The sequence below is a fragment of the Amyelois transitella genome, chromosome 8 (genome assembly GCF_032362555.1).
Source record: "Amyelois transitella isolate CPQ chromosome 8, ilAmyTran1.1, whole genome shotgun sequence".
Taxonomy (NCBI): Eukaryota; Metazoa; Arthropoda; class Insecta; order Lepidoptera; family Pyralidae; genus Amyelois; species Amyelois transitella.
In genome coordinates, this window is record NC_083511.1 from 3,062,534 (window position 1) to 3,086,186 (window position 23,653).

At 36.3% G+C, this 23,653-nt stretch overlaps 6 protein-coding genes and 1 long non-coding RNA gene across 7 annotated transcripts in view; 3 read left to right on the forward strand and 4 right to left on the reverse strand.

The window, feature by feature from the left end:
* LOC132901984 (uncharacterized) overlaps positions 1-2,969 on the forward strand; it is a 62,227-nt gene extending 59,258 nt beyond the window's left edge. The window contains exon 2 of the long non-coding RNA XR_009656966.1: positions 2,598-2,969. This is a non-coding gene — a long non-coding RNA (uncharacterized LOC132901984). The remainder of the gene's footprint in view (positions 1-2,597) is intronic.
* On the reverse strand, positions 1,704-13,523 carry LOC106132804 (transcription factor Adf-1). Its single transcript, XM_060945367.1, has 2 exons — positions 13,094-13,523; positions 1,704-2,509 (listed from the first exon to the last, which is right to left on the reverse strand). Exons 1-2 carry the CDS (start codon positions 13,311-13,313, stop codon positions 2,073-2,075), a joined length of 657 nt encoding a protein of 218 aa, XP_060801350.1. The 5' UTR covers positions 13,314-13,523; the 3' UTR covers positions 1,704-2,072.
* Positions 4,286-5,949, reverse strand: LOC132902015 (uncharacterized). Its single transcript, XM_060945584.1, has 2 exons — positions 5,535-5,949; positions 4,286-5,292 (listed from the first exon to the last, which is right to left on the reverse strand). The coding sequence occupies exons 1-2, from the start codon at positions 5,947-5,949 to the stop codon at positions 4,286-4,288; spliced, it is 1,422 nt and encodes a 473-aa protein (XP_060801567.1).
* On the reverse strand, positions 6,525-8,858 carry LOC132902012 (uncharacterized). Its single transcript, XM_060945550.1, has 2 exons — positions 8,678-8,858; positions 6,525-7,543 (listed from the first exon to the last, which is right to left on the reverse strand). Exons 1-2 carry the CDS (start codon positions 8,856-8,858, stop codon positions 6,894-6,896), a joined length of 831 nt encoding a protein of 276 aa, XP_060801533.1. The 3' UTR covers positions 6,525-6,893.
* On the forward strand, positions 9,752-12,876 carry LOC132901973 (uncharacterized). The gene is made up of 2 exons (XM_060945357.1): positions 9,752-10,038; positions 11,051-12,876. Exons 1-2 carry the CDS (start codon positions 9,752-9,754, stop codon positions 11,919-11,921), a joined length of 1,158 nt encoding a protein of 385 aa, XP_060801340.1. The 3' UTR covers positions 11,922-12,876.
* On the reverse strand, positions 10,033-12,123 carry LOC132901977 (uncharacterized). Its single transcript, XM_060945364.1, has 2 exons — positions 11,955-12,123; positions 10,033-10,988 (listed from the first exon to the last, which is right to left on the reverse strand). Exons 1-2 carry the CDS (start codon positions 12,121-12,123, stop codon positions 10,213-10,215), a joined length of 945 nt encoding a protein of 314 aa, XP_060801347.1. The 3' UTR covers positions 10,033-10,212.
* Positions 13,524-13,539: 16 nt separating the features above from the next.
* On the forward strand, positions 13,540-22,161 carry LOC132902026 (uncharacterized). The gene is made up of 2 exons (XM_060945607.1): positions 13,540-14,114; positions 21,606-22,161. Exons 1-2 carry the CDS (start codon positions 13,804-13,806, stop codon positions 22,159-22,161), a joined length of 867 nt encoding a protein of 288 aa, XP_060801590.1. The 5' UTR covers positions 13,540-13,803.
* Positions 22,162-23,653: the final 1,492 nt, after the last annotated feature.

Here is a 23,653-nt window from a genome sequence, read left to right on the forward strand (position 1 = left end):
ACAGTAGACTGGGTACGGTTGTGACAATTTTCAAATGATTGCCTATAACCTTTTAATTATGCTATTAATCTGAACAAAAAATGTATTCTAATGAAGTTTATTCATTGCTTAACGTATAAACATGAAAGTTATATATCTAAATCAAATGGTTAGTTCATAAAATGAAATTTAAAAAAGAAGGGAAGTTGTCACAACCGAACCCACCCCAAGGGCCGTTGTGACAGTACTGGGGGTCAATAGTGACACGATGAAAATACTGTAATATGATCACAAAATAAGATAAAAATACTCTAAAATGCCAATAAAATACTTAAATTGCAAGAATATTTATTTATTTTTATATGACAATGAACTAAATTATACTTTCCTAACAAAAGAAATAAAATCTTTGAACATTTTAATCTCTTACAACAGGGGTGGCCAACTTGATTAGGCGTAAAATCTACTGTTTACTACCGAAACCCTGTGCGATCTACCACTTACATACTTCTTGAAATCGTTAATGAAACAGCATAGTGTTTAGTACACAATCATAAAACATTTTTTATTAAACAGTCTTACAATTTTTGTTTCACATGTGAGATTGTTTCCTTACTCTTACTTAATACTTTGGAATGAAAGTCTATGAATGTTGATTAAACATCATCAACTCAGATGATGTTTAATCAACATTCATAGGTCCTATCTATATATTAGTGTGAGCATTGCGTCGCAGTATCTTCCACTAGTTTAGCATAATCAGGTTTGTAGTTGGAAATTGTCAACCTTAAAGAATCCAATGTATGAGCGTCTGTCAAGCGAGAACGGTGTTTATTTTTTGTTTGTTTTAAGTAGGAAAATGCTGACTCACATAAATATGTTGAACCAAAACACGAATGAAGTTGTTCAACACATTTCTTCAAGTTTGTATATTTTTCGTTGGAAACCAATGCCCAGAAGTCTTGACCTGATGATGACCTTGCTTTTAGAAATATGTCGCAGCGCAGATTAATAATTTCGTTTTGTAACATCATGTGCTCCATTTGAAATATATCTGCGAATTTTGTAGCCAATTCATAGATATCACTATGATCAATGGAATCATTAAACGGATAACTGATGAATTGAACCAATTTTAAAATTTTTTTGAAATCACTAAAGCGAATTTCGAAGTCTGCTATCACTGCCCTAATTTCTGTCGTGTACTTCTCAGAAATGAAATTGTAGGTAGGATGTTTTTCCATATGATCCTTGATGTTTATAAATTGTTCAAATTTTTTCTTCTCTATGTCAACTATCATAGACGCTGTTTGACTTTGAAATGCTGCAATAGAACTCATCATTTCTGTTAATGTTTTATTCTTGCCTTGTAGATTCAGATTTAATGTACTCAGTTTTCCAGTAAAATCGGCCAAGAAAGCTAAATCACATTGCCAGTCTAAAGGTCATAGCTCATTAGAGCCACCCGGCACCCACTCCGCACCGCCTCGTCGCACGGCGTCAACTCGTTGTCGACAGGTGGTCCACGGGTGGACACCGTGTTATCACCAATAAACGTCGCGCGGTCAACCAGTGGACCTCGCATCGTCACCCAGTGGACCCCGCGCTGGCCGCTGGTGGACGCCGCGTGGTCTACGACTGGAGACCGGTTAAACCAGGAATTTTCGTGTAGTCTGTTAAGTATGTATGTGTGTATAAGTAAAACAATGTAAGAGTATCTTAAATCAACCTTTATTTTCGTAATATTGACATCATTTTGTCACTAATTAAGTACTTACTAATCACATTTTTAAAAATTAGGTAAATCTTTTTCGGTATTTAAAAATCAGGTAAATCTTTTTCAGTATCAGTCAAGACCGGTGTGTTCACCTCTGTGGCATTCCTTTCTGTATCATAATTCGTTGTAGTACTGTATCCAGAAGGTCCTGGCGTTGAATAATTTCCAGAAGGTCCTGCAGTTGAATAATTATTACTGACGTAGTAATTATTTCCTTTTTCATTGATTTCTCGGAGTTCCATTTGCGAAACAATATTAAAAATTTGAGATTTCATAATTGCTTTGTTGTATTCATTAAATTTCTTCACCGTTGCAGCTATACCATAAAAAAATTTGTCAATATCATCTTCATTTTTTCATCTTTTTCTTTTAATATATATTTCATTAACAATGACGATGCAGAAGATCTGTCTTCGTCAAGTACTCTGGGCTTTTTTATGTTTGAAAACTTGGATTTCTTTGTAGAGGACTCAGATAATGTTGGACGATCTTCTATTATTGAAATATCCGATTGGCAATCGGGAGCAGACAACTGCGAATCTTCATTGACGGTACTTTCTGTATCATCACTATCTCTGAGTAGTGAAGATACAGTTGCTCTTTCTTTATAAAAGGGTGTCAAAAAATTCATTACATCCTCGAATTGCCATTTTTTAACTGAGACTGCTGCTTGACCGCTTTTGGTATTTTTTTTCTTAATAGCCCTACGATGAGCTTCCCTTAAATTGGACCACGTTTTCTTGCACATTGGTACTGAAAAAAATAAATAGTCAATTAAATACAATTCACTTTTTTACAGCCTATTTTGTGTAATACAAAATTAAAAACTTCTTTGTTTCAGATATTTGACGAGTGGCACTTCAGTCAGAAATTTATCTACAAGCTTTAGATTAGGCGAAACAACTATTAGGTCAATAATTAAGGAAGTGTGCAAAGCTGTTATTGACAAAATGATGAGTGTTTATATGCCAACGCCTACAGCTGAAGATTGGGAAAAAATTACGGAAGGGTTTAATGACAGGTGGAATTTCCCAAACTGCATTGGTGCCATAGATGGCAAGCATATAAATATAATAGCTTCACCCAACAGCGGATCGCTCTACTACAACTATAAAAAACATTTTTCGATAGTTCTCTTGGCCATAGTCGATGATAGATACAGATTTACAGTTGTTGACATCGGTGCTTATGGCAAAAACAGCGACGGTGGTATTTTTGCATCTTCAAAAATTCGAAAACGAATTCAAAATAATAGGTTCAATATTCCAAGTGACAAAGCATTGCCCGGGACAAACGTAGCACTTCCACATGTTTTCGTGGGCGATGAGGCATTTCCGTTACAAAAGAACATAATGAGGCCATATTCTCGTTCTCAACAACTATCTCAGGACCAAAAAGAATTTAACAATCGCCTGTCACGCGCACGCAAAGTAGTCGAAGATGCATTCGGAATATTATACCAAAAGTTTGAAATATACAATAAAAATATTCGTTTAAATCCAGACATGGTTGATAATGTTGTTTTGACAACATGTATATTGCATAATGTAATGCGAACTTATAATATCGAAAGTAACGAAGAGTACAGTACTGTTCCAGACCCAGGCCAGCGCATCATAACCTGCATCAGGAGGCGTTCAATGAGTTACGTCACATTGGTGGAAACACTACTGCTTTTAACATACGTGATTCGTTTGCTGCTTATTTCAAATCATCGGTTGGACAGCTTCCATGGAATACTTAATTTGCTTACTCGTATTATCAATTTTTTTATGAATCACTAATCATCAAATGTCATATATGTGGATGTCTAGTTAATAACGAATTATGTGAAAGTACCTTGTTTCACATAACAACGTTTGAAACAATATGGTCTCTTGTTTGATTTACATTGTAGGTTACATATCATTTTTGTCCATTACTAGCTTGCAATGTTACCAAATTAAAATTAGACTAAATGAACATTATGCAAAACAAGGGACAACCGAATTAAGCACCAATCTGTTGTATAACCCGTGCGAATTAACTGTGCACCTCGCGCCGTGACGTCATTTGGACAGTACCGTTTGCAAAAAAATTAGCAAAATGATAAAAAATATAAATTATCATTTTTTTTTTCATGACGTAATTAAGATGCATGCAATCGTCAAAAGAGATAGCGTGCGCATGACATGACATTGTTTTTTTGTGGAATTGGATTGGTTTATGTGGAAAGTAGCTGAAGGCTTAGATCACTTATCCCCATAGAGGCGTAATATAAGCGAATTTGAAAGAAAACGATTCTGTCAACGAGCTGAGGTATAGTCGTGATCGTACCGAAGCACGCCAGCTTTCCGAAAATGTGCCGATTGCTATTTTTGCAGTAAGAGCAAAAGGGACGGGGAGTGGACGCGTGACGGATCTCTCACGTTCCACGGATGTTTGACAAAGCCGGATTTGTATTACGTCTCTATAGGGATAAGTGCTTTTAGGCTGACATATTTGAAAATAAATAAACAAATAAGGTAAGTATAAAAACATTTATTTCACTCAATCGTTTTCGCTACTATAATTAATTTCTTCAATTCCCGACATGGTGTCAGATTCGTCATCAATTTCGCTCTCAGAGCTGGATTCTTCGCCTCCAAGAGAAATTATAAATTCTCTTTCTTCTATTTCTTGGAGACGGTCCTTGTCCCAATACTCTTTTTCCAATCTTTCAATGTGGTTTATTTCCTTCTTCCAGTCAGCAACTGTAATAGACTTTATAGCCTCCTTCGTCAGATTTTCGATTTCTCTCTCAGATTGAGTAACGTTTTTGTCTGCCACCCTTTGCTTCACTAAATTCCACATGTATTCTATTGGATTTAAATCACAATGGTAGGGTGGCAGCCGCAAAACTTCATGGCCGTGCTCCTTCATTAATTCGTCTACAATGTATTTTTTTGGAGGCTTATTAGTGACAATCAAATGATACAGTTCGCGTTTTGTCATTTTTTCGTCAAAGTTGATATTGTTGCTTTGCAGCCTGTTTTGCATATCGGCTTTGAGAGATGAGCTTATGGGAGGCTTTTCAGATTGCGTCGAGTGATAAGGCGTGTTATCAATGACGACGATACCATTAGGCGGTAAGTTTGGTAAAAGCTTTTCTTTCAGCCATTTCGTAAATTTTTTTGTGTCCATTTCGTGATGGTAGTCTCCAATATTGCTCTTACATTTGTACAAAAGTTCGGCTCCGGGAATGAAACCATTTTCACCGCCCGCGTGTACAACAATCCATCGTTGCCCAGGATTATCATTCTTTTTAATGCTTGCGTCGCTACTGTTTTGCCAACATTTACGTACGGTATAATGGGAATGAATCCAAGTTTCATCTAAGTATGTAACCGGTTTTTTATTCACCCCGAGGTCATTGTTTTCTTTCTTCTTTCGCAGGTAACGATCCCTCCAAGCGACGATGTCGGGCTTTTGTGTTAAAAAATGTCGCATATTTTTACATTTTTTAAATTTATAACCCAAATAGTTTACCAGTATTAGCCGCAAGCTGGTTATTCCACCTGAAAAACATAAAATAAAGTTCGTTAGGTTAAAAAAATGTCACGCACGCAACACATTTACAAACAACATAGCTACTCTAAATTAAGGGTGATCAGGCCATAGCTGACCACGGTGGCCCAATGCGGGTTGGTAATTTTATGTATACTTTCTCATATACCATACCTACTTGTATAACTTTGAAACTGTTTAATATGTAGATTGGAAACTAGACAGCTCGTGAAAACACAAATATAATGCTTACCCGGAAAATTTAAGTCCCTTTTTGCAACGGCCAATATTTTTTTCAAGGTCGGTACTTCTTTTCTAACTGTATAGAAACTGTTGACGATGTTTCGCAACGCGCATAAATCAAAATTGTCCAGTTCGATCTTTTTGGCGCTTGTCCTTCTTTTTTTGCCTGGTGTAGACAATTTTGGTATAGCTGCTGGACCTGAACTTGAAGATGTACTTGGCAATGACGGGTCGTTTTGTTGTACAACTTTCGATTCGTTTTTAATTTTCATCAGTGTTCTTTTTGATACACCAGTAGCTGCACAAGCTCTTTTTATAGCTTGGTCTACAGGAATCATAAAACGTTTATTTGCCTTCTCATTTTCAAAAAAAGTCAGCACCTTCAATATAAGAGTCCTTGCCTCACTATGAATTGTCTTGCCCATAATGTTGTTGGTACAACCAATTGGCTTCACTAACACGTTGAAAAAGTCTAAACTTAACAAAAAAAAAAACAATTCAAAACTTAACACAGCAATAACTCAACAAAAACAGTATAACAACAGGAGATTTAGGGCGTGGACCCATGTCTACGGTGCGGCGCCGTTTGCCGTGCAACGGTACGGCACCGCCGCCGGCAGATGGCGCGGCGCCGTGCCGCGCCACGGCGTCGTGTACCGGCACGTACACGCTCAGCACTTATACCAAAATTAGTTTTGGCTTGTTATGGACCGCAAAAGACGTATCCTGCTCCTGTTGCTGTTAAGACGTCGACGAATGAAGAAAAAACGAAATCAAAGAAAATATTGGGTAAATCCATACCTTTCTATAATGAACCATGATGGAGATCATTTTAAGAGGAAATATGAAGCGTTGAAAATATGTGGTGATGACAAATTTTACGAATATTTTAGAATGTCTATATCAAGTTTTGAAGAACTGCTAACCAAAATAGCGCCTCGTATACAGAAGAAATACGTGTTCAGGAAACCTGTTGGGCCCATGGAAATGCTAGGCTTAACTATAAGGTAAAAAAAAGAAATTTATTTCAACTTATTTACATATTCTAATCATAGAAATATTTTCTTTGATGTATTCATACGTATGTATTAGCTAGGTCTGTGTTTTGTGTCAATCCGCCAAGCCTTTTAAAATTGCTAACTCGTCAAGTGGTCCTTTTTGCAGAATTTAAATAAAACAATCAAGTTCACGCATTTAAACAAATGTATATTTTTTACTTCTTTTCGCAACCATAATATTGTAATCTTTGTATCAATAACAATCAAACAAAAAAAAATCAACAATGAAGAAAATCAATAAAAAAACCGTTTTCTTACAAAATTATAATATAAATCAGTAATAATGTAATCTTTTTCGTATTTATTATGATTTAAGAAAAATCGTATTCGGATTCCAGTGTATCTGTGGTATTAGACATGATGTCTTCCAAAGTTGAGACTGGTGATGTTTCGCGACGATTTATACTAATTGGGTTTGATGAATTACAAGCTGTTTGATAGTTAGTTTCATAAGACATTGTAGCTTGTGGTTGTTGGGCAGTTTGGTTATAGTTAGCGTCGTAAGATGTTGCTGTCTGGTACCCGCTATATGACTGGAATGGTGATTGATGGAAATCTGTTAAAATCTTTAAAACCCCGCTTTGAAATAGCAAGGTCTGGTGGTCATTTAACTTGTTGAGAGACGGTAAAATGGCTTTAAAAAATGACAGGTGTCGATTTTCAGAAGCAGCTAAAGTTTCGACGATTTGCTTCTCAAATTCATCGCAACTTGGTTTTCGTTTTAGCGTAGTTTTTCTGTAGGGTTGATATCTTGACCTTGTGTTCGGAGTTTGAGATTCTTCTTCTATACTATCTTCAGTTAAATTTGGTGCATTTTTTTGTAAAAACATGAGTTGTCTATACAAATGATATTCTTTTATACGTTTAGCACCAGCTCCAGATTTCTTTGAAAGTTCTACCTTCTTTGTATATTTGAAAAAATTATCCTTAATGTTAGTCCATTTTTTTATGACGTCATTACCTGTAACAATCGTTATAAAAATAGAACTGATAATAAAATTGCTTTTATAATGGTCTGTAAAATTTTAAGAAATGTTTCTTTTGCAGATTTTTGGCAACAGGGAATTCATTCAGAGATATGGAATTCACAGATTATCGTGGAAAATCTACAATTGGAAAAATTGTACGAGATGTTTGTCGTGCTATATGGGACATTCTTTTAAGTGAAAGTATACCGAAAATATCCGAAGAGCGAATTGAAAAAATAGCTAAGGATTTTGACGTAAAAACAAATTTCCCGAATTGCATGGGGGCATTGGACGGGAAACACATCCGAATATGTAGTCCTGCCCACAGTGGGTCCCTTTTTTTTTAACTATAAAAGTTTTAACTCTATAGTCTTGCTGGCACTGGTGGATTCTAAGTATAGATTTGTATATGTTGATATAGGATCGTATGGAAAGGAATGTGATTCCACCATTTTCCACAATTCAAAACTATACGAATTATTATTGCAAAATCGACTTCCCATACCAGCGCCAAAGCCTTTACCGGGGCTCCAAAATTCAGTTCCCTATGTTTTTATCGCTGATGAAGGCCTACCGTTACTTAACAATCTAATTCGTCCATACCCAGGGAAGCATCTCAGAGAAGAACAAAGGGTTTTCAACTATCGTTTGAGTCGAGCAAGAAGATATGTCGAGTGTGCTTTTGGTATTTTCGCAAATAAATGGCGAGTATTTCATCGGCCCTTAAATGTTCAATATAATTTTGCGACCGACATTATCAAAGCATGTTGTGTTTTACACAATTTTGTTGTAAGTCGAGATGGAGTTAGAAAATCAGAGGAGTTATGTATTGACGACTGTTTTTTGAACCTTCCACAAACAGCAGATGACGTTTCCTTAACAAATCCTGTCAATATAAGAGACGAATTTTGTAAATACTTTAATAGTGATGTCGGTGCGCTTAGTTGGCAACTAAGCAAAATATAACTAAAGTTGGGTCACGGATCGAACCCACCAAATGTATTGAGTGTGTGTAAATGGCAAGTTCATAATAATACTAAGCATTAATGCATTGATTTCACTTTGATGTTTATTGTATTCACTTTATTAAGTTAAAAAGATAAATAAATAGGTAGGTATATACTCACCGAGTTTCGTTTTTTCTTTATTGTCCATGCTGTCGAATGATGGAAAAATATTTAGGCAGACATCTTTCCACCCTTCTGTTTTTAAATTTTTATTCTTATAATCCTCCTTTGACTTGTCCCAGAGAACGGGACGTGCTTCCACTAGTGAAATCAAAAAGTCTAAATCTAAATCGTCCGCCATTTTATGCAAAAAAAATTACCACGTGCGCACTATGCAACTGACAACACAATAATGAGCACGTCGGTACACGACGCCGTGGCGCGGCACGGCGCCGCGCCATCTGCCGGCGGCGGTGCCGTACCGTTGCACGGCAAACGGCGCCGCACCGTAGACATGGGTCCACGCCCTTAAACAGTATTTAGACGATTACAACGAGAGACGCGCAACGGTAACAAGGATGCTATCGCTACTGCGGGCTTGCGGCGAACGCGGGGAGCCGCGCGGGGTAGCGGGAGAGGGGTCGCATTCCAGCGGAGTGCACAGTTAATTCGCACGAGTTGTACATGTGAAGGACACAACGAAAAAACTACAGATCCGTTTTGCCTAACGCGATCATTTTAAAAACGCAACGGTAGTACGCCTGTCTGTGACACCGGAGGTCCCGGGTTCGAATCCCGGTCGGGGCATGATGAGAAAATAACTTTTTCTGATTGGCCTGGGTCTTGGATGTTTATATATATTTATTATTATATTATGCAAGCGCCTAAGCAAGCAAGTACCTAATTAAAATAAGTTGAGGACAAATGAACATACACGTATATGTAGTGAGTGATATGTAGTAGTGAGTGTTTAATATGTAGATTGGAAACTAGACAGCTCGTGAAAACACAAATATAATGCTTACCCGGAAAATTTAAGTCCCTTTTTGCAACGGCCAATATTTTTTTCAAGGTCGGTACTTCTTTTCTAAGGGTCGCCGCACACAAGCCACGCGCCACAGCCACAAACGCCGCCACGAGAAGCTAGAAGCGGCTACAAAGGTAGCTGAAGCGCGCGACAGCCACTTGTGGCCGGTGGTCGACACTTGCGGTCAGTGGCTGCTACTTTTTTTAACTCTTGCGTGCAGTATCATAATGGACTCTGACGAAGAAGGTTTAATTGCGCTACTTTTGATAAAAAGACGTCGTCGTAGAAGACGAAACCGTAGTTATTGGATACATCCAATTTTAACGAATGTACACAAATGCAACGAACATTTCGATAATCTTCTAAACCATCCTAAAAAGTTTTTCAAACATTTTCGTTTAAGCATAGGTACGTTTTGGGAACTACATGCTCTATTATATGCTGGATTAAAGCACCACGATACCAACATGCGGAAAAGCATCGCACCTGCGGAAAGACTAGCTATCACATTAAGGTAAGTGGAAATAATCACTATCTAGCATAAAACTCCACAGAACACTATGATAAAATAATCTATACTTTATTTATATTCACTATGCATTGTTTTTTCTACTAGAGAATAGCTAGTTAACAAATAAAACACGTGGGTATTTGTATTTAGTAATTGTGTCTTTATTATAATTTGGTATCACTCGTCATCATCACGGAACATGTCTTCGATAACAGAACTGTTGTCCATAGACTGATCAGAATAATATGAATGAGTTGGAGAAGGCTGAATTATAGGTGAAGACGCGATAGATGTAGAAGCGTTTTGTGTAGAGTATGACTCTGGCTGAATTATAGGTGAAGACGGGATAGATGTTGAAGCGTTTTGTGTAGAGTATGACATGTCAAGCATAGACTTGTCGGAATAATGTGAATGAAGTGGAGAAGGCTGGGTAGATGTAGAAGCTTTTTGTGTCGAGTGTATGTTGGCATTTCCTGAAGAATAACCATAATATTGTGCCGAATAGGTTTCATAATTTTGATTATGCGTGTACTTTCTAATTAACTGTAATATTTCTGATTGAAAATCAAGTTTACAATTTTCGTCAATTTTTTTTACATGTGGAAGCAGCGACATCAGAAATTGCTTATCGGGGTCATTTTGGTCGCTTTGATCATGTTTACGTTTTAAATTTTCCGAAAGTGTTCTGAGAATTTCATTTTCTGTTTTTTCGGCCCTTTTTATATTAATGTTTCTGTTTATTTTCGGGCGAGATGTTTCCGCATCATTAGTTGCATTAGTAACATCGGTAGGCGGTCTCACTTCTTTTAAGGAATTCAAGAACGATAGATGATTGAAATAAATGTACTGTTTACTGCTTGTTGCTGCCGAACCACTCGCAACGTTCTTGTTTTTTGCATTTTCTCTATTAAAACTGTCACGAAGACTCTTCCATTTCCTCTGTAATTTAGTTACTGTAACAAAAAAACAATATAATATTAATTTATTTAATTTATTTAAAAAAAAATTGTTTCAGGTATCTAGGAACTGGATGCTCGTTTGAGGATTTTGAACTCTCTTACCACCGTGGAGCCTCTACAGCAAGGAAAATAGTACAAGAAACATTTCAACTAATTTGGAACTATTTAAAAGCCGTTTGTATTCCAGAACCGACCCAAGACATGTGGAAAGAAATTGCCAGCGGATTTCTTCAAAATACTAATTTTCCTAATTGTTTAGGCGCCATAGATGGGAAACATATAAGAATTATTCATCCATTCGAAACCGGCTCCCTGTACTTTAACTATAAAAAATTTTTTTCAATAGTACTTCTTGCAACTTGCGACTCGAATTTACTTTTTACGTTCGTGGATGTTGGGGCATACGGTAAAGCATCCGATTCTACAATATTTAGAGAAAGTGAACTGTGTAATAAAATACACAGAAAGACATTAAATATCCCCTCACCACGACAGGTCGGTAATCGACAACCACTGAACTATACATTTGTTGGTGATGAAGCATTTGGCCTCAGTGAAAATATGATGAGGCCATATGCTGGAAAATATTTGGACTTAGACAAAAAAGTTTTCAATTATAGGTTAAGCCGTGCCAGACGTTGCATTGAGTGTACCTTCGGCGTACTAGCAAACAAATGGAGAATATTACATCGCCCATTAAACACTTCTGTTCATTTCTCAGAAGACATTGTGAAAGCTTGTTGCATTTTGCACAACTTTATTCGCAAAAGGGATGGCTTCAATTTTCGGCACACTTTGAAAATAGTGGGACTCGAAAATATACAAAATACAGGCTGGCCAGTAACACGAGCGTCTACGGCAAGAGATACATTAAAAGATTATTTTATGAATGAAGGAGCAATACCGTGGCAAGAAAATGGAATATAAATATTTGGTTTTATATTATTTTATTAAACTTACCTTCAATGTTCTTTTCTTTAGCAGTTTTATTTGAAAAATCTCCTACAAACAATTCGCAGATTTCTTCCCAGGCCTTCACTTTTTCTCCTCTATTACTATAACTATCACTTTTTGAATTCCAAATCGCAGGACGGGATTGTATCTCTGATATAAATAATTCTATATCCATATTTATCTACTGAACTACAGACTATGTGCGTGCGTTACCGTCGACGTACACAGGTTAACTGAGGCAAGGGAGAGAGGGGCGCGGTATCGCGCGAGTGGCGTGTGGCGGCTTTTTGTGTCGGCGTTTAGTGGCCGGTGCGAGCCACAAGATGCAGGCTGCGACGATTTGTAGCGTGTGGCCGCCACCGACGCCAACCGTGTGCGGCGAGTCCATATGAAATGTATGAAAATTACAGGAAATATGCCAGTGGCGGCGTTTTGTGGTTGTGGCCGGTGGCCCGTGTGCGGGAGCCCTAACTGTATAGAAACTGTTGACGATGTTTCGCAACGCGCATAAATCAAAATTGTCCAGTTCGATCTTTTTGGCGCTTGTCCTTCTTTTTTTGCCTGGTGTAGACAATTTTGGTATAGCTGCTGGACCTGAACTTGAAGATGTACTTGGCAATGACGGGTCGTTTTGTTGTACAACTTTTGATTCGTTTTTAATTTTCATCAGTGTTCTTTTTGATACACCAGTAGCTGCACAAGCTCTTTTTATAGCTTGGTCTACAGGAATCATAAAACGTTTATTTGCCTTCTCATTTTCAAAAAAAGTCAACACCTTCAATATAAGAGTCCTTGCCTCACTATGAATTGTCTTGCCCATAATGTTGTTGGTACAACCAATTGGCTTCACTAACACGTTGAAAAAGTCTAAACTTAACAAAAAAAAAAACAATTCAAAACTTAACACAGCAATAACTCAACAAAAACAGTATAACAACAGGAGATTTAAACAGTATTTAGACGATTACAAAGAGAGACGCGCAACGGTAACAAGGATGCTATCGCTACTGCGGGCTTGCGGCGAACGCGGGGAGCCGCGCGGGGTAGCGGGAGAGGGGTCGCATTCCAGCGGAGTGCACAGTTAATTCGCACGAGTTGTACTATCTTTTATTTAATATTTTTAATACATAAATAATATCCGTTACCTGTTACCGCTAAGATGTTGCTTATTTCTGTCCATGCTTCTTCCTTTTTTACATTGTCACTGTACTTCGAGTCACTTAGATCATATAATAAAGTATATTTACGAACTTCTTCGATAAGTTTTTCTTTATTCATTTTAAAAGTAAAAACGATACGTCCGCTTCGTTCGAAAGAAAGGCTGGGAATTAAGGGAGGGTGGGGAGCGGCGCATTGCCAACGCATCGCCCTCGAGTGAATCACTGGCAGGCAGCGCGCGGTCCACTCGTCGGCAATGCGCGATCAACGTGCGGCAAGCATGCGAGTTGCGAGTTGTCACCGAGTGGTCCACTCGCCGCCCGCGCGTGGGCAACTTGCGAGCGAGGCGATCCGGAGTTGATGTAATGAGCGTATATCCATAGAAATCCATACAAACAATATCAACCGCACTAGTTGAGGCGGTGAGGGTCGGGTGCCGGGTGGCTCTAATGAGCTATGACCTTAAGGGTCTCAGCACACATATGGGATCGGAAAGGGATCGTAACCGTAACGCCTTTCGCCTCGCTGTCAACCAGGCGTCAACCTACCGTATGCACGTAACGAAAGCATATCAGCAGCGCCTGTACGTCAACTCGGCTACGGCTAGGCGACACCGCGCTTACGCCTCGCCGCCCCCTGGCTGACCTGGTTGGCACCAGATCAGTTTGAATCCAAACGTTAAGTGTAGCGCACGGTTATGTCTTGGTTTACAATACGTGAGTTGGCTATCATAGCCATAGCACTTGATGAAGAGGAAAAAGAAAATAGCAAGAAAAAAAGAAAAAGATATTGGGTACACAGTATGAATAAAGCAAGGAGTACTGAAGGGGAATTTCGGACTATAAAAAAACATTTGATGGATGATGAAGAGAAATTTTATATTTATTTTCATATGCCGAAATATCTCTTTTATAACATATTGCAGTCTATAGATGAATGTATAAGGAAGAAGAATACAACATTCAGAGAAACAATATCGCCCGAAGAAAAACTAGCTGTAACGTTAAGGTGAGAAATTGCATTTGTTTTTGGAATTTTTAATCTGGTCTACATAAATATTTGTACTATAATTTTAATGTTTGTATTATCTCTATTGTTCTTTTTTTTTAAGTGTACAAAAAAAATACTCGGTTCCGAAACTACAAGATAGATTAATTTTTATCCTCTGTCGATAAAAAATATTTCTTTTGGAACGCAACCCTCATTTGCGATCAGGTGTGCACAGGGGATGTACGTTTTATGTCTGGTGTATGTGTGTATATATTTTGTGTGATTTCGTAAGGTATTTTAGTAAATGCAACTTTTTTGTAGTTTAGGTAAAAAAAAATACCCATAAATCACATATTTTTTTATTATACAAAACTATATTATTAAATCCAAAAATTATGGTAATTAAACAAAAATAGCGCCACAACAAAAATACAATCATTGTATAAATTAAAGATTGTTTGAAGTATCAAGATCGTCAGCATTTGACGCGCCATTTTCTTCTAAGTTTGAAATATTAAAATCATGAATGTTTGAAGCGCCAGATGTTGATTGTATCTCGTGGCTAATGTTATTTAGAGTGGTATAACCTCGAGGCATGTCATCTTCTCTTTGGGGAATGTAAGGGTTGCGATAACTATAATAGCTTTGTTTCTCTGCGATTTCTTTTAACTCCATTTCCGAAACTGCGTTATATATTTTACTTTTCATAATAGCTTGGTTATATTCTGAAAATTTTTTAACCGTTGCCGCAATGCTCTTAAAAAATGTATCTATTATGAGGTTGGGAGTACTAGCAATGAAACGAGGCGAATGCTGAATGAATACTGGTTTATTAGACAATAAGATGAGTAATATATAACATACATTTGACATACACTTACATACTATAGCCACGGATATAGCTACACTACACCTCCCATGGCGAAGTAAAAAAAAAATTATTACTTATAACATTTTTTTTTTTCTTATTACTACTTGTTATATTTATTGCTTATATCTGTACTAATCGCAATACAACTACAAGTTACACTTACAAGATTAAGTTTATTATAAGGAATACGATATACGTACATAGATGATATACATTTTTATAATTGCAATACGAGATAACATACTTACATTACATAAATGATCTTTGAATAGCTAAACATTTGTTTACATTACAATATTTATTTTAACTATAAAATGGCTTTGTTCTATTCTTATGTACTAAATCTATTTTCCCATTAATTTCTATTTCAACATTTGGCGATAAATCTCTTAAAACTCTAAAAGGGCCTAAATAAAGATTTGAAAGCTTATTGCCTGTTTCATTTTTGATCAAAAGTTGATCACCCGCTTTGTATCGAATTGGATTTACGTACCTATCGTATCTGTTTTTTCTTACATATTTATCGTTTATTAGATTTTTACGCGCCTGAGTCTGTGAGACTTGCAACCGATACTTAAGTTCAAGAGGGTAGTTGTCGTAATTATACAGAGGGTCTACGAGGGTTGTAAGATTATTTGGTAGACTGCATTTTTTCCCATATACTAATTCATAGGGTGTAAATTTAGTAGACGAATGAACCGATGTATTGTATGCAAAGCACCAGAAGGGCAACCAGGTACTCCACGTTTCTGGTTTTTCGTCACATTGGATACGTAAGTATGCTGCTAAACTCTTATGAGTATTTTCCAGAGCACCGATGCTTTGGTGATGGTAAGCTGTCGAATTTATTTTGTTAATCTTAAGTATATTGCATACCTGTTTCATAGTTTCTGCCAAGAACTCTGTCCCTCTATCTGATGATATCTCTCTTGGTATCCCATGCTGAAGTATGAAGTTGTTAACGAATGTACGTGCCACCTCTGTTGAAGTTTTATTTACAAGGGGATATGCGCACACGTATTTTGACAGTTCACATTGTAAGGTGAGTATATAAGTATAATTACAGTTATCCCTATCTAAAGGTCCTACTAGATCTAAAAATACCTTCTCAAAGGCTGTATGCGCAGTAGAGGTGATCGACATAGGCTCTTTTACCTGTACTGTATATTTTTGTATCTGGCATTTAGAACAACGCTTTACAAAATTTTTAACATCATTTTCTAGCCCTGGCCAGAAGTAATATTTTTTGATATTATTGAACATTCTTCTGATACCCGCGTGGCCACTCGTGGGTAAAAGATGAAAGTCATTGAGTATCACTTTTCTATCAAGTTTATTATCAATACGATCTACACCTTTTAAAACACATAATCTTAAGTTTCTCCAAGTTTTATCATTTTTTATCGCGCTTACTAGTTTTTCTATAAATACCTTTGTATTTTTATTTTTTAATAAGTATATTTCCTCTATATTTATTTTATTACAACATTCCCTCAGCTCTCTCGCAAATGCTTCTCGAGACAATTGTGATTGAGTAGCTGGGTTAATATACAATGTATTTTTATCTTTTACGTACGTAAATATATTATTTTCAAAGTCAACTTTATTTAATTTTAACTTTTCATATTCTGCCTTCTTTATAAATCTCAACTCAACTACTTCTTTTGGTATGATGTGAGTTTCCACGACCTTCGGCTGATCAGACCGGACGTCGGGGTTCTCACTATTGCTGATTTCCTGTAATTCATTCTTTCTTTCTTCCTTTCTTGCTTGAGCACGCGTCATCACACTTACACATTCATTCATCTCTTTCAATTCTTTTGATGACAACGAAAGCCGAGATAAGGCGTCTGCAGCCGCGTTATCTTTACCTTTGATGTAATCAATCTCGTAATCATACTCTTCTAGTACAAGTCTAAATTTTAGCAACCTACTCGAGGGATCTTTCATACTAAATAAGTATATTAACGGCTTATGATCCGTTTCAATTTTGAAATTGCGCCCGTACAAATATGGCCTAAAATGCTTTACCGCCCATACAATTGCAAGGAGCTCCTTCTCTATTGTAGGATAGTTCTTTTCGGCTTTGTTTAGGCTTCTACTAGCGTAGGCGACGGGGCGTCCGTCTGCATTAGATAATATTGCACCTATCGCATAGCCTGATGCATCAGTTTGTAATTTAAATTGATTTTTATCAGAGAAATTAGGATATTGAAGAACGGGTGGAGACATGATACATTTTCTCAATGTGTCAAATGCGATTTGACATTTTTCGTCCCAATTGAATTTTACATTTTTCCTACACAACAAGTTTAAATTATGAGCTTTTTCGGCAAATTTTGGAATGAATTTTCGGTAATAATTGGCAAATGCGACAAAGCGTTTTACCTCATCTGTGCTTTTGGGAATAGGGTAGTTTTTTATTATTTTAATTTTTTCTGGATCGGGTAACACTCCTTCACTTGATACTACGTGTCCTAAATATAGTAATTCCCTTTTTAAGAAATTACACTTGGATGGGTTTAATTTCAAGTTAACTTTTCGCAATCTTTCAAATATATCTATAAGGTTTTTATTATGATCTGATAAATTACGTCCCATAACTACAAGATCATCTTGGTATACTAAACACTTTTCATACGTTAGGCCTGACATTGCCATAGTCATAAGTCGCGAAAATGAGCCTGGGCTTGTTTTAAGGCCCATTGGCATTCGGGTCATTTGATATTGTCCTGATAGGAACCCAGTATACTTTCTACTATCTTTCTCTAATTCTGCATTATAAAATCCCTGATTTAAATCCAAATGACTAAAGTAAACACAGCCCGAAAGAGAATCCAATATTTCCGATATATTTGGTAAAGGAAACTTATCATCCTGAATTACATTGTTAAGCTTCCTATAGTCAATTACTAATCGCCATTTTTTCTCGTCTGTATTAGATTTTTTGGGTACGAGTAAAACTGGGCTCGACCATTCGCTGTTACACGGTTCAATAATTCCTTGATCGAGCATGTCTTGTATTTGTTTATTTACCTCTTGTTTCTGAGAATACGGGAGCCTGTAAGGCTTAGTGTACACTGGTTGAACGTTAGGTTTTAGTTGTATTGAGTGCTTGTAAATTGGCGTTGTTGTTAATTTATCGCCAGGTAAATAAAATATATCGCAATATTTCGCACATATGTTTTTTATAGTTGTTTCCTCTTCTTTATTGTGTCGTTTTAATTGTAATGCCGAAAATAGTTTTTTGACTCTATCAGAATTTACCATTGATTTCTCAAAATTTAAAATTTGATAATTTTCTACGCTTTCCAATTTTAGATTAAGTGTCTCTAATGTTAACTCGGATTCGGTAGTATTGAGAATGCGAACTGGAATTTTCCCGTTTAATGGTTTAACCAATGCGCTAGCTATGAAAACTCCTTCCGTCAGCTCCGATGCGCAAATAACCGACTGTTCCGTTATTGTTGTATTAACTAAATGTAGAGATTCAGACCTAGCTGGAATTGTAATATTTTTACTTTCAATAGTTAATGGTAAGGAAATCTTGACGTTATTATTCCATAATAATAAAGTTTTATTCTGCAAGTTTAAAATTGACTTATATTTATTCAGAAAGTCTTGACCAATTATTCCACTAGTCTTACAAGGTAAGGAATGAAAAACAAAAAACTTATGTTTCAGAATCTGGTTTCCAGAGTACAAATTTAGATAAACATATCCGATAGCATGGACTTTGCCACCCAAACCGTTGACTTCTATGTTCTCAATATGGAGTGGAATATTATGTTCATGAACATGTTTATATTTTATGGCTGAAATTGATGCACCCGTATCGATTAACCATGTGTAGGTATAGTTGCTTATAGATTTTAATGTTATGTTACATAGACCATTACATGATAAAATTGCGTTATTCACGAAAAAACTGATCTAAATTTTCATTTTCATTATCCTGCGTTTCTGTGAATGCATTGACATGTGCGCATTCCCTCTGACTTCTATGATTATTGAAGTTAGGCTTACCTCTGCCTCTATTGTTCGTACTGGCCGTACCACGCATGAAAGACTGCTGGGCCTGTCCTCTCCAACCTCGTCTTGCAGTCTGATGCTGGCCACGGTAAACAGCCCGTCCGCGACCTACTGCACCGTATGTTCCTCTATAACCTGTATACATAGACCTACCTCGGTAAGACTGGCCTCTATAACCTCTGGGTTTGTAGTTATAATATCCCCTTTGATTGTGGTGATTTATGTTGAATATCTCACCTGAAGTTGATGGAGCCGTAGTATCCTCATCCACTGCGGCCTGAACTGCATCTTTAAGTGACTCGTAGTTTCTCGCTGTTATCACTGTGCTGAGCCTACGATTTCTCGATCCGTCGGCGAAGCATTTAATGGCATATTTTTCGTTAATCGGTTTCAAAATCTTGTAATCTTCGTTTTTTCCTCCAGATTGAGTTATCGTAAGATCGACAAACATATCTGTTATTTCTTTCCCGTAGTCATTAATTGTTAAATTATTTTGGCGAAAATTTTGCAATTTACGTTGGATTGCTGCGCAAGATTTTCTAGGCAAGAGATGTAATTTCATATCACTTATCAGTTCTTCAATATTATTGTAATTGGGTGATAATTTAAGTTTCGCGGCCTGTGAAAGCCTACTCTTTAGGACAAATCTCATTAATTTATTTTTTGACTCTAAATCTAATTCTGCCTGATAGTATTCGATACCGTCAATTAATTGTTTAATATTTGTTTCGTCATCTGAAGAAACTGGCAATAAACTTAATGCTACTTTCAATTCAAATTTCGCCATGTTTGTCTCTTTATTCGAACACCCTTGACACAAATCTAGTATTTTTTCATATAATTTAATAAAATTTTCTTTAGTTTTTTCAATTAATACACTTTCTTCTAATGTTATTTCTTTAAGCTCGCATATAATTCCCACAACTTCGTTAAATTTTTGTACTAATTCATCTGCCTCGCTTAATTTCTTAACAACAGTATTTCCTACTCTTTTACTTGGGCCTATTTTTACTAAATATGTTTTTATTTCTACTAAACTGTTGTATAATGAAATCAACTCTTGCGCCATAACATAATTAGACATGGAAAATATTCAGAATTAAAAATAAAATTCTTAGTAAGTACATACCAGCCATCGATGTTTTTATATTACCGCTAGACCACTTAACTATCTTGCTAAAGTTCACTATTTGAGTTCAAAAGCTTTTCTTGCTCACTTCTTAAGGGATAACCGCAGTAAAGAGAGATCTACATAGTCTAAGGCCACAGGGGGGGGGTATAACACATCACTTAACTTTACGCTCACTCACTATTATTTATTTTAGAACACTTTCTATTAACACTGTAGAAATATAGATACGTCGGCGCTCGTATTACTTAATTCCATAGGCTCATATATTCTTTGATCATTTATGTAATTCTCTTTAATATAATATATTTTAGTAAACAATTTCAAACGTCTCCCTCTTTGTCTTCTCTTCGTCGACGCATAAGAAACGATCTACGCATGGCCTGTCTGGTTATTTCATTAGTAATCCATTTTTTGTGACATCTTTTATAAATTCTATACATTCCATACGTCAGGGCCACTGCTATCATAGTCGATAAAGCAATCAGAATTATATTCGTGGTGCTCACGTGAAACTTCAGCTGCTCTATATTAGCATTGTTGGTTCCTCCTGCAGCGTTCTGGGCCAAAACTATCTCCTCCTTGGTGTTTGTGGATCCCATATTTTATTATTAGTTGATAATTTGCACTGATTACGCCACTGAATGTAATAATGTACTGCCATTTCAACGAAAGAAAGATCAAGTTCGTATATCGTGACCGAGTCTATATATGGTTAAGGAATTTATAAACACTAACGCGCGGGAGGCTGGCTAGGGTCGCCATATGAGGTTGGGAGTACTAGCAATGAAACGAGGCGAATGCTGAATGAATACTGGTTTATTAGACAATAAGATGAGTAATATATAACATACATTTGACATACACTTACATACTATAGCCACGGATATAGCTACACTACACTATCTCATCTTCTTTTTTGGTTTCGTTGTGATTTCATAAATATTTCATTAAAGTTTGTGACGCTGAATTTTTTTCAATATTAAGATTTTTTTTTTTTTTTGAAATTTTGGATGCAAATGAAGATGCAGAAGACTCAGGACGCGGCGAAAGTGGAGTAGTTTCCGCTTGTAAGTTTTCTGGAGACTGAATTATGTTTATTGAGTTCTGTGAATCATCATTACCCAAGAAACTGCTAAGATCTGAACCGTCATCATCATCAACCGAAGAGATCGTATTTCTTTCTTTGTAATGAGGTACTAAAAAACTCATTTCATCTTCAAAGGTCCACTTTTTCGTCGTCGGGGCTGCCTGACCACTTTTAGTTTTACGCTTCTTCATAGCTCGTCGGTGAGACTCTCTAAGATTTAACCAAGTTTTCTTGCACTCAGATTCTGAAATAAAATAAATCATGGTTAACTATATCAAGCGCATGTAGTTACACATGTATGTGTGAAAGGGAGTACGTACACACACATTCACATAAACATATAGACGTATTATAATACGTTTATTAAATATACATTTATTGTTGCAGGTACTTCATAACTGGATCTACATTTACTAATTTATCATCGAGCTTCCGTTTAGGAGAATCAACTATTCGTTTGATAGTAATAGATGTGTGCAATGCAATAATAAATAAATTAATGCCAATTCATATACCTCAACCAACTACAGCCACATGGCAAGGAATCGAAGAAGGATTTAAAAATAAATGGAACTTTCCGAATTGCATAGGCGCCATTGACGGCAAACATGTAAATATAATTGCACCTCCCAATAGTGGATCGTTGTTTTTTAACTATAAAAAAACATTTTCTATTGTTTTGTTAGCTATAGTTGATCCTGAATACAGATTCATAGCGGTTGATGTAGGAGCCTATGGAAAAAACAGCGATGGCGGAATCTATTCATCATCTACATTTGGAAAGGCACTTGAAAGAAACACATTCAATATTCCATGTGACAAACCATTACCAGGAACTAATCATGCAATGCCACATGTATTTGTGGGAGACGAGGCAAATGCCTCGTCTCCCACAAATACATGTGGCATCTTAATAAATATGTCTTCAATGGAAATCCATTGAAGACATATTTATTAAGACCATATCCTCGCTCAAATACACGGAGACTATCAGATCCTGAACGGCAATATAATTACCGCTTATCACGAGCTAGAAGGGTTGTTGAAAACGCTTTTGGAATTTTATATCAAAAATTTGCGATTTACAACAAAAATATTAAATTGCATCCAAAGTTTGTAGATAAAGTGGTATTAACAACTTGCATTTTACACAATATGATGAGGACATATAACATTGAGATGAATTTACAGGAACCGAACAGAACAGAACAGGAAATTACAGTTGAATTCGGCGAAGACCGATTGTTAAGTGAATTACCAAGTATTAGTGGTGCCCATATGGCTACCGCTTTTAATGTACGTGAAAAGTTCAAAACATATTTTCAAACTTCTACCGGACGAGTTCCATGGCAGTAGCTTTTAGCTTTAAATATTAATGTTAATTCTTAATGGATATTCCAGTTAAATTTTTCATTATAATTATATTAATCACAACTGTTTTATTTCCCATACATACCTACATACGCGAAAAACATTAAATAAATAATTAAATAGGAGTAGGTACTTACCAGATTGCTTTAAAGTAATACTTATTTGTTTCCAAGCCTCGTCCTTTTTTATAGTATTGCTGTATTTAGCATCACTTAAGTCATATAAATATGGATATTTTCTCACTTCTTCAATAAGTTTCTCCCTTTGCATCGTTATTTTGTGTTTGAATCGAACTTAAAATTTTAAATAAAACATACGCGCAACACGAATGAAATACTCCTTGCGAATGGCGGCGTCTTTAGCAGGCAAGTCGCGGGAGGGGAAAGGGGAAAGGGTGGACGAAGAGATGTGAGCTCGGGTACGGAGAGACGTAAGCGCGGGGACGGAGAAACGTAAGCGCGGGGACGATGAGCCGTAAGCGCGGGAATTCAAGTTCGGAGCCTGTTCCGAGGCGAGGCGATGGATTGTTCTCACTAGTTCGATTCAGTAGTTCGATCGTCGAACTAGTGAGAATTTTTTTTCTCATTTGTTCGACCGTCGAACTAGTGAGAATGTTTGTTCTCACTAGTTCGATCCGTTAACTTATTATTATTATTAATCGAGAAGCAAGAACATTAAGTACCGATATAATAGATATTGGTCACAAATACATACATTGTATAGGTAATTATAAAATGAAAATCTTTTAGGTATATTTTGTAGGTATAATTATTATTTAAGTATTATTATAATATAGTAAACGTCAAAATCACAATGTTGCATAATTAGATTATTTATTGTAAACATAATATTTAGGAACAACTATAGGTATTGTCTTTGGCCAAATACGTAGATGAAAAATATTTTTCTGTCTTGCTTGTCTCAACAAGCTTAATCAGAAACTAAAAAGAAACTAAAAAAATGCCAAAAATGCTTCAAAATTACAAATGTACAAAATTAGGTATAGGTATAGACATAACATTCATAAACATAACTTTGATAAAATATACATGATTGATATTGGA

What these genes read in the sequence shown, in the direction of transcription:
- LOC132902015 (XM_060945584.1), bottom strand. Translation starts at nt 5,949, where the DNA reads ATGGGCAAGACAATTCATAGTGAGGCAAGGACTCTTATATTGAAGGTG. An exon ending in AAGGGACTTAAATTTTCCGG is followed by an intron (nt 5,293 to 5,534) that starts GTAAGCATTATA and finishes TATGTTTTTCAG; the next exon opens with GTGGAATAACCAGCTTGCGG.
- LOC132902012 (XM_060945550.1), bottom strand. Translation starts at nt 8,858, where the DNA reads ATGGCGGACGATTTAGATTTAGACTTTTTGATTTCACTAGTGGAAGCA. An exon ending in TAAAGAAAAAACGAAACTCG is followed by an intron (nt 7,544 to 8,677) that starts GTGAGTATATAC and finishes CGATTGTTACAG; the next exon opens with GTAATGACGTCATAAAAAAA.
- LOC132901973 (XM_060945357.1), top strand. Translation starts at nt 9,752, where the DNA reads ATGGACTCTGACGAAGAAGGTTTAATTGCGCTACTTTTGATAAAAAGA. An exon ending in AGACTAGCTATCACATTAAG is followed by an intron (nt 10,039 to 11,050) that starts GTAAGTGGAAAT and finishes AAATTGTTTCAG; the next exon opens with GTATCTAGGAACTGGATGCT.
- LOC132901977 (XM_060945364.1), bottom strand. Translation starts at nt 12,123, where the DNA reads ATGGATATAGAATTATTTATATCAGAGATACAATCCCGTCCTGCGATT. An exon ending in TAAAGAAAAGAACATTGAAG is followed by an intron (nt 10,989 to 11,954) that starts GTAAGTTTAATA and finishes TTTTTGTTACAG; the next exon opens with TAACTAAATTACAGAGGAAA.
- LOC106132804 (XM_060945367.1), bottom strand. Translation starts at nt 13,313, where the DNA reads ATGCGTTGGCAATGCGCCGCTCCCCACCCTCCCTTAATTCCCAGCCTT. An exon ending in CAACATCTTAGCGGTAACAG is followed by an intron (nt 2,510 to 13,093) that starts GTAACGGATATT and finishes TATTTTTTTCAG; the next exon opens with TACCAATGTGCAAGAAAACG.
- LOC132902026 (XM_060945607.1), top strand. Translation starts at nt 13,804, where the DNA reads ATGTCTTGGTTTACAATACGTGAGTTGGCTATCATAGCCATAGCACTT. An exon ending in AAACTAGCTGTAACGTTAAG is followed by an intron (nt 14,115 to 21,605) that starts GTGAGAAATTGC and finishes TTATTGTTGCAG; the next exon opens with GTACTTCATAACTGGATCTA.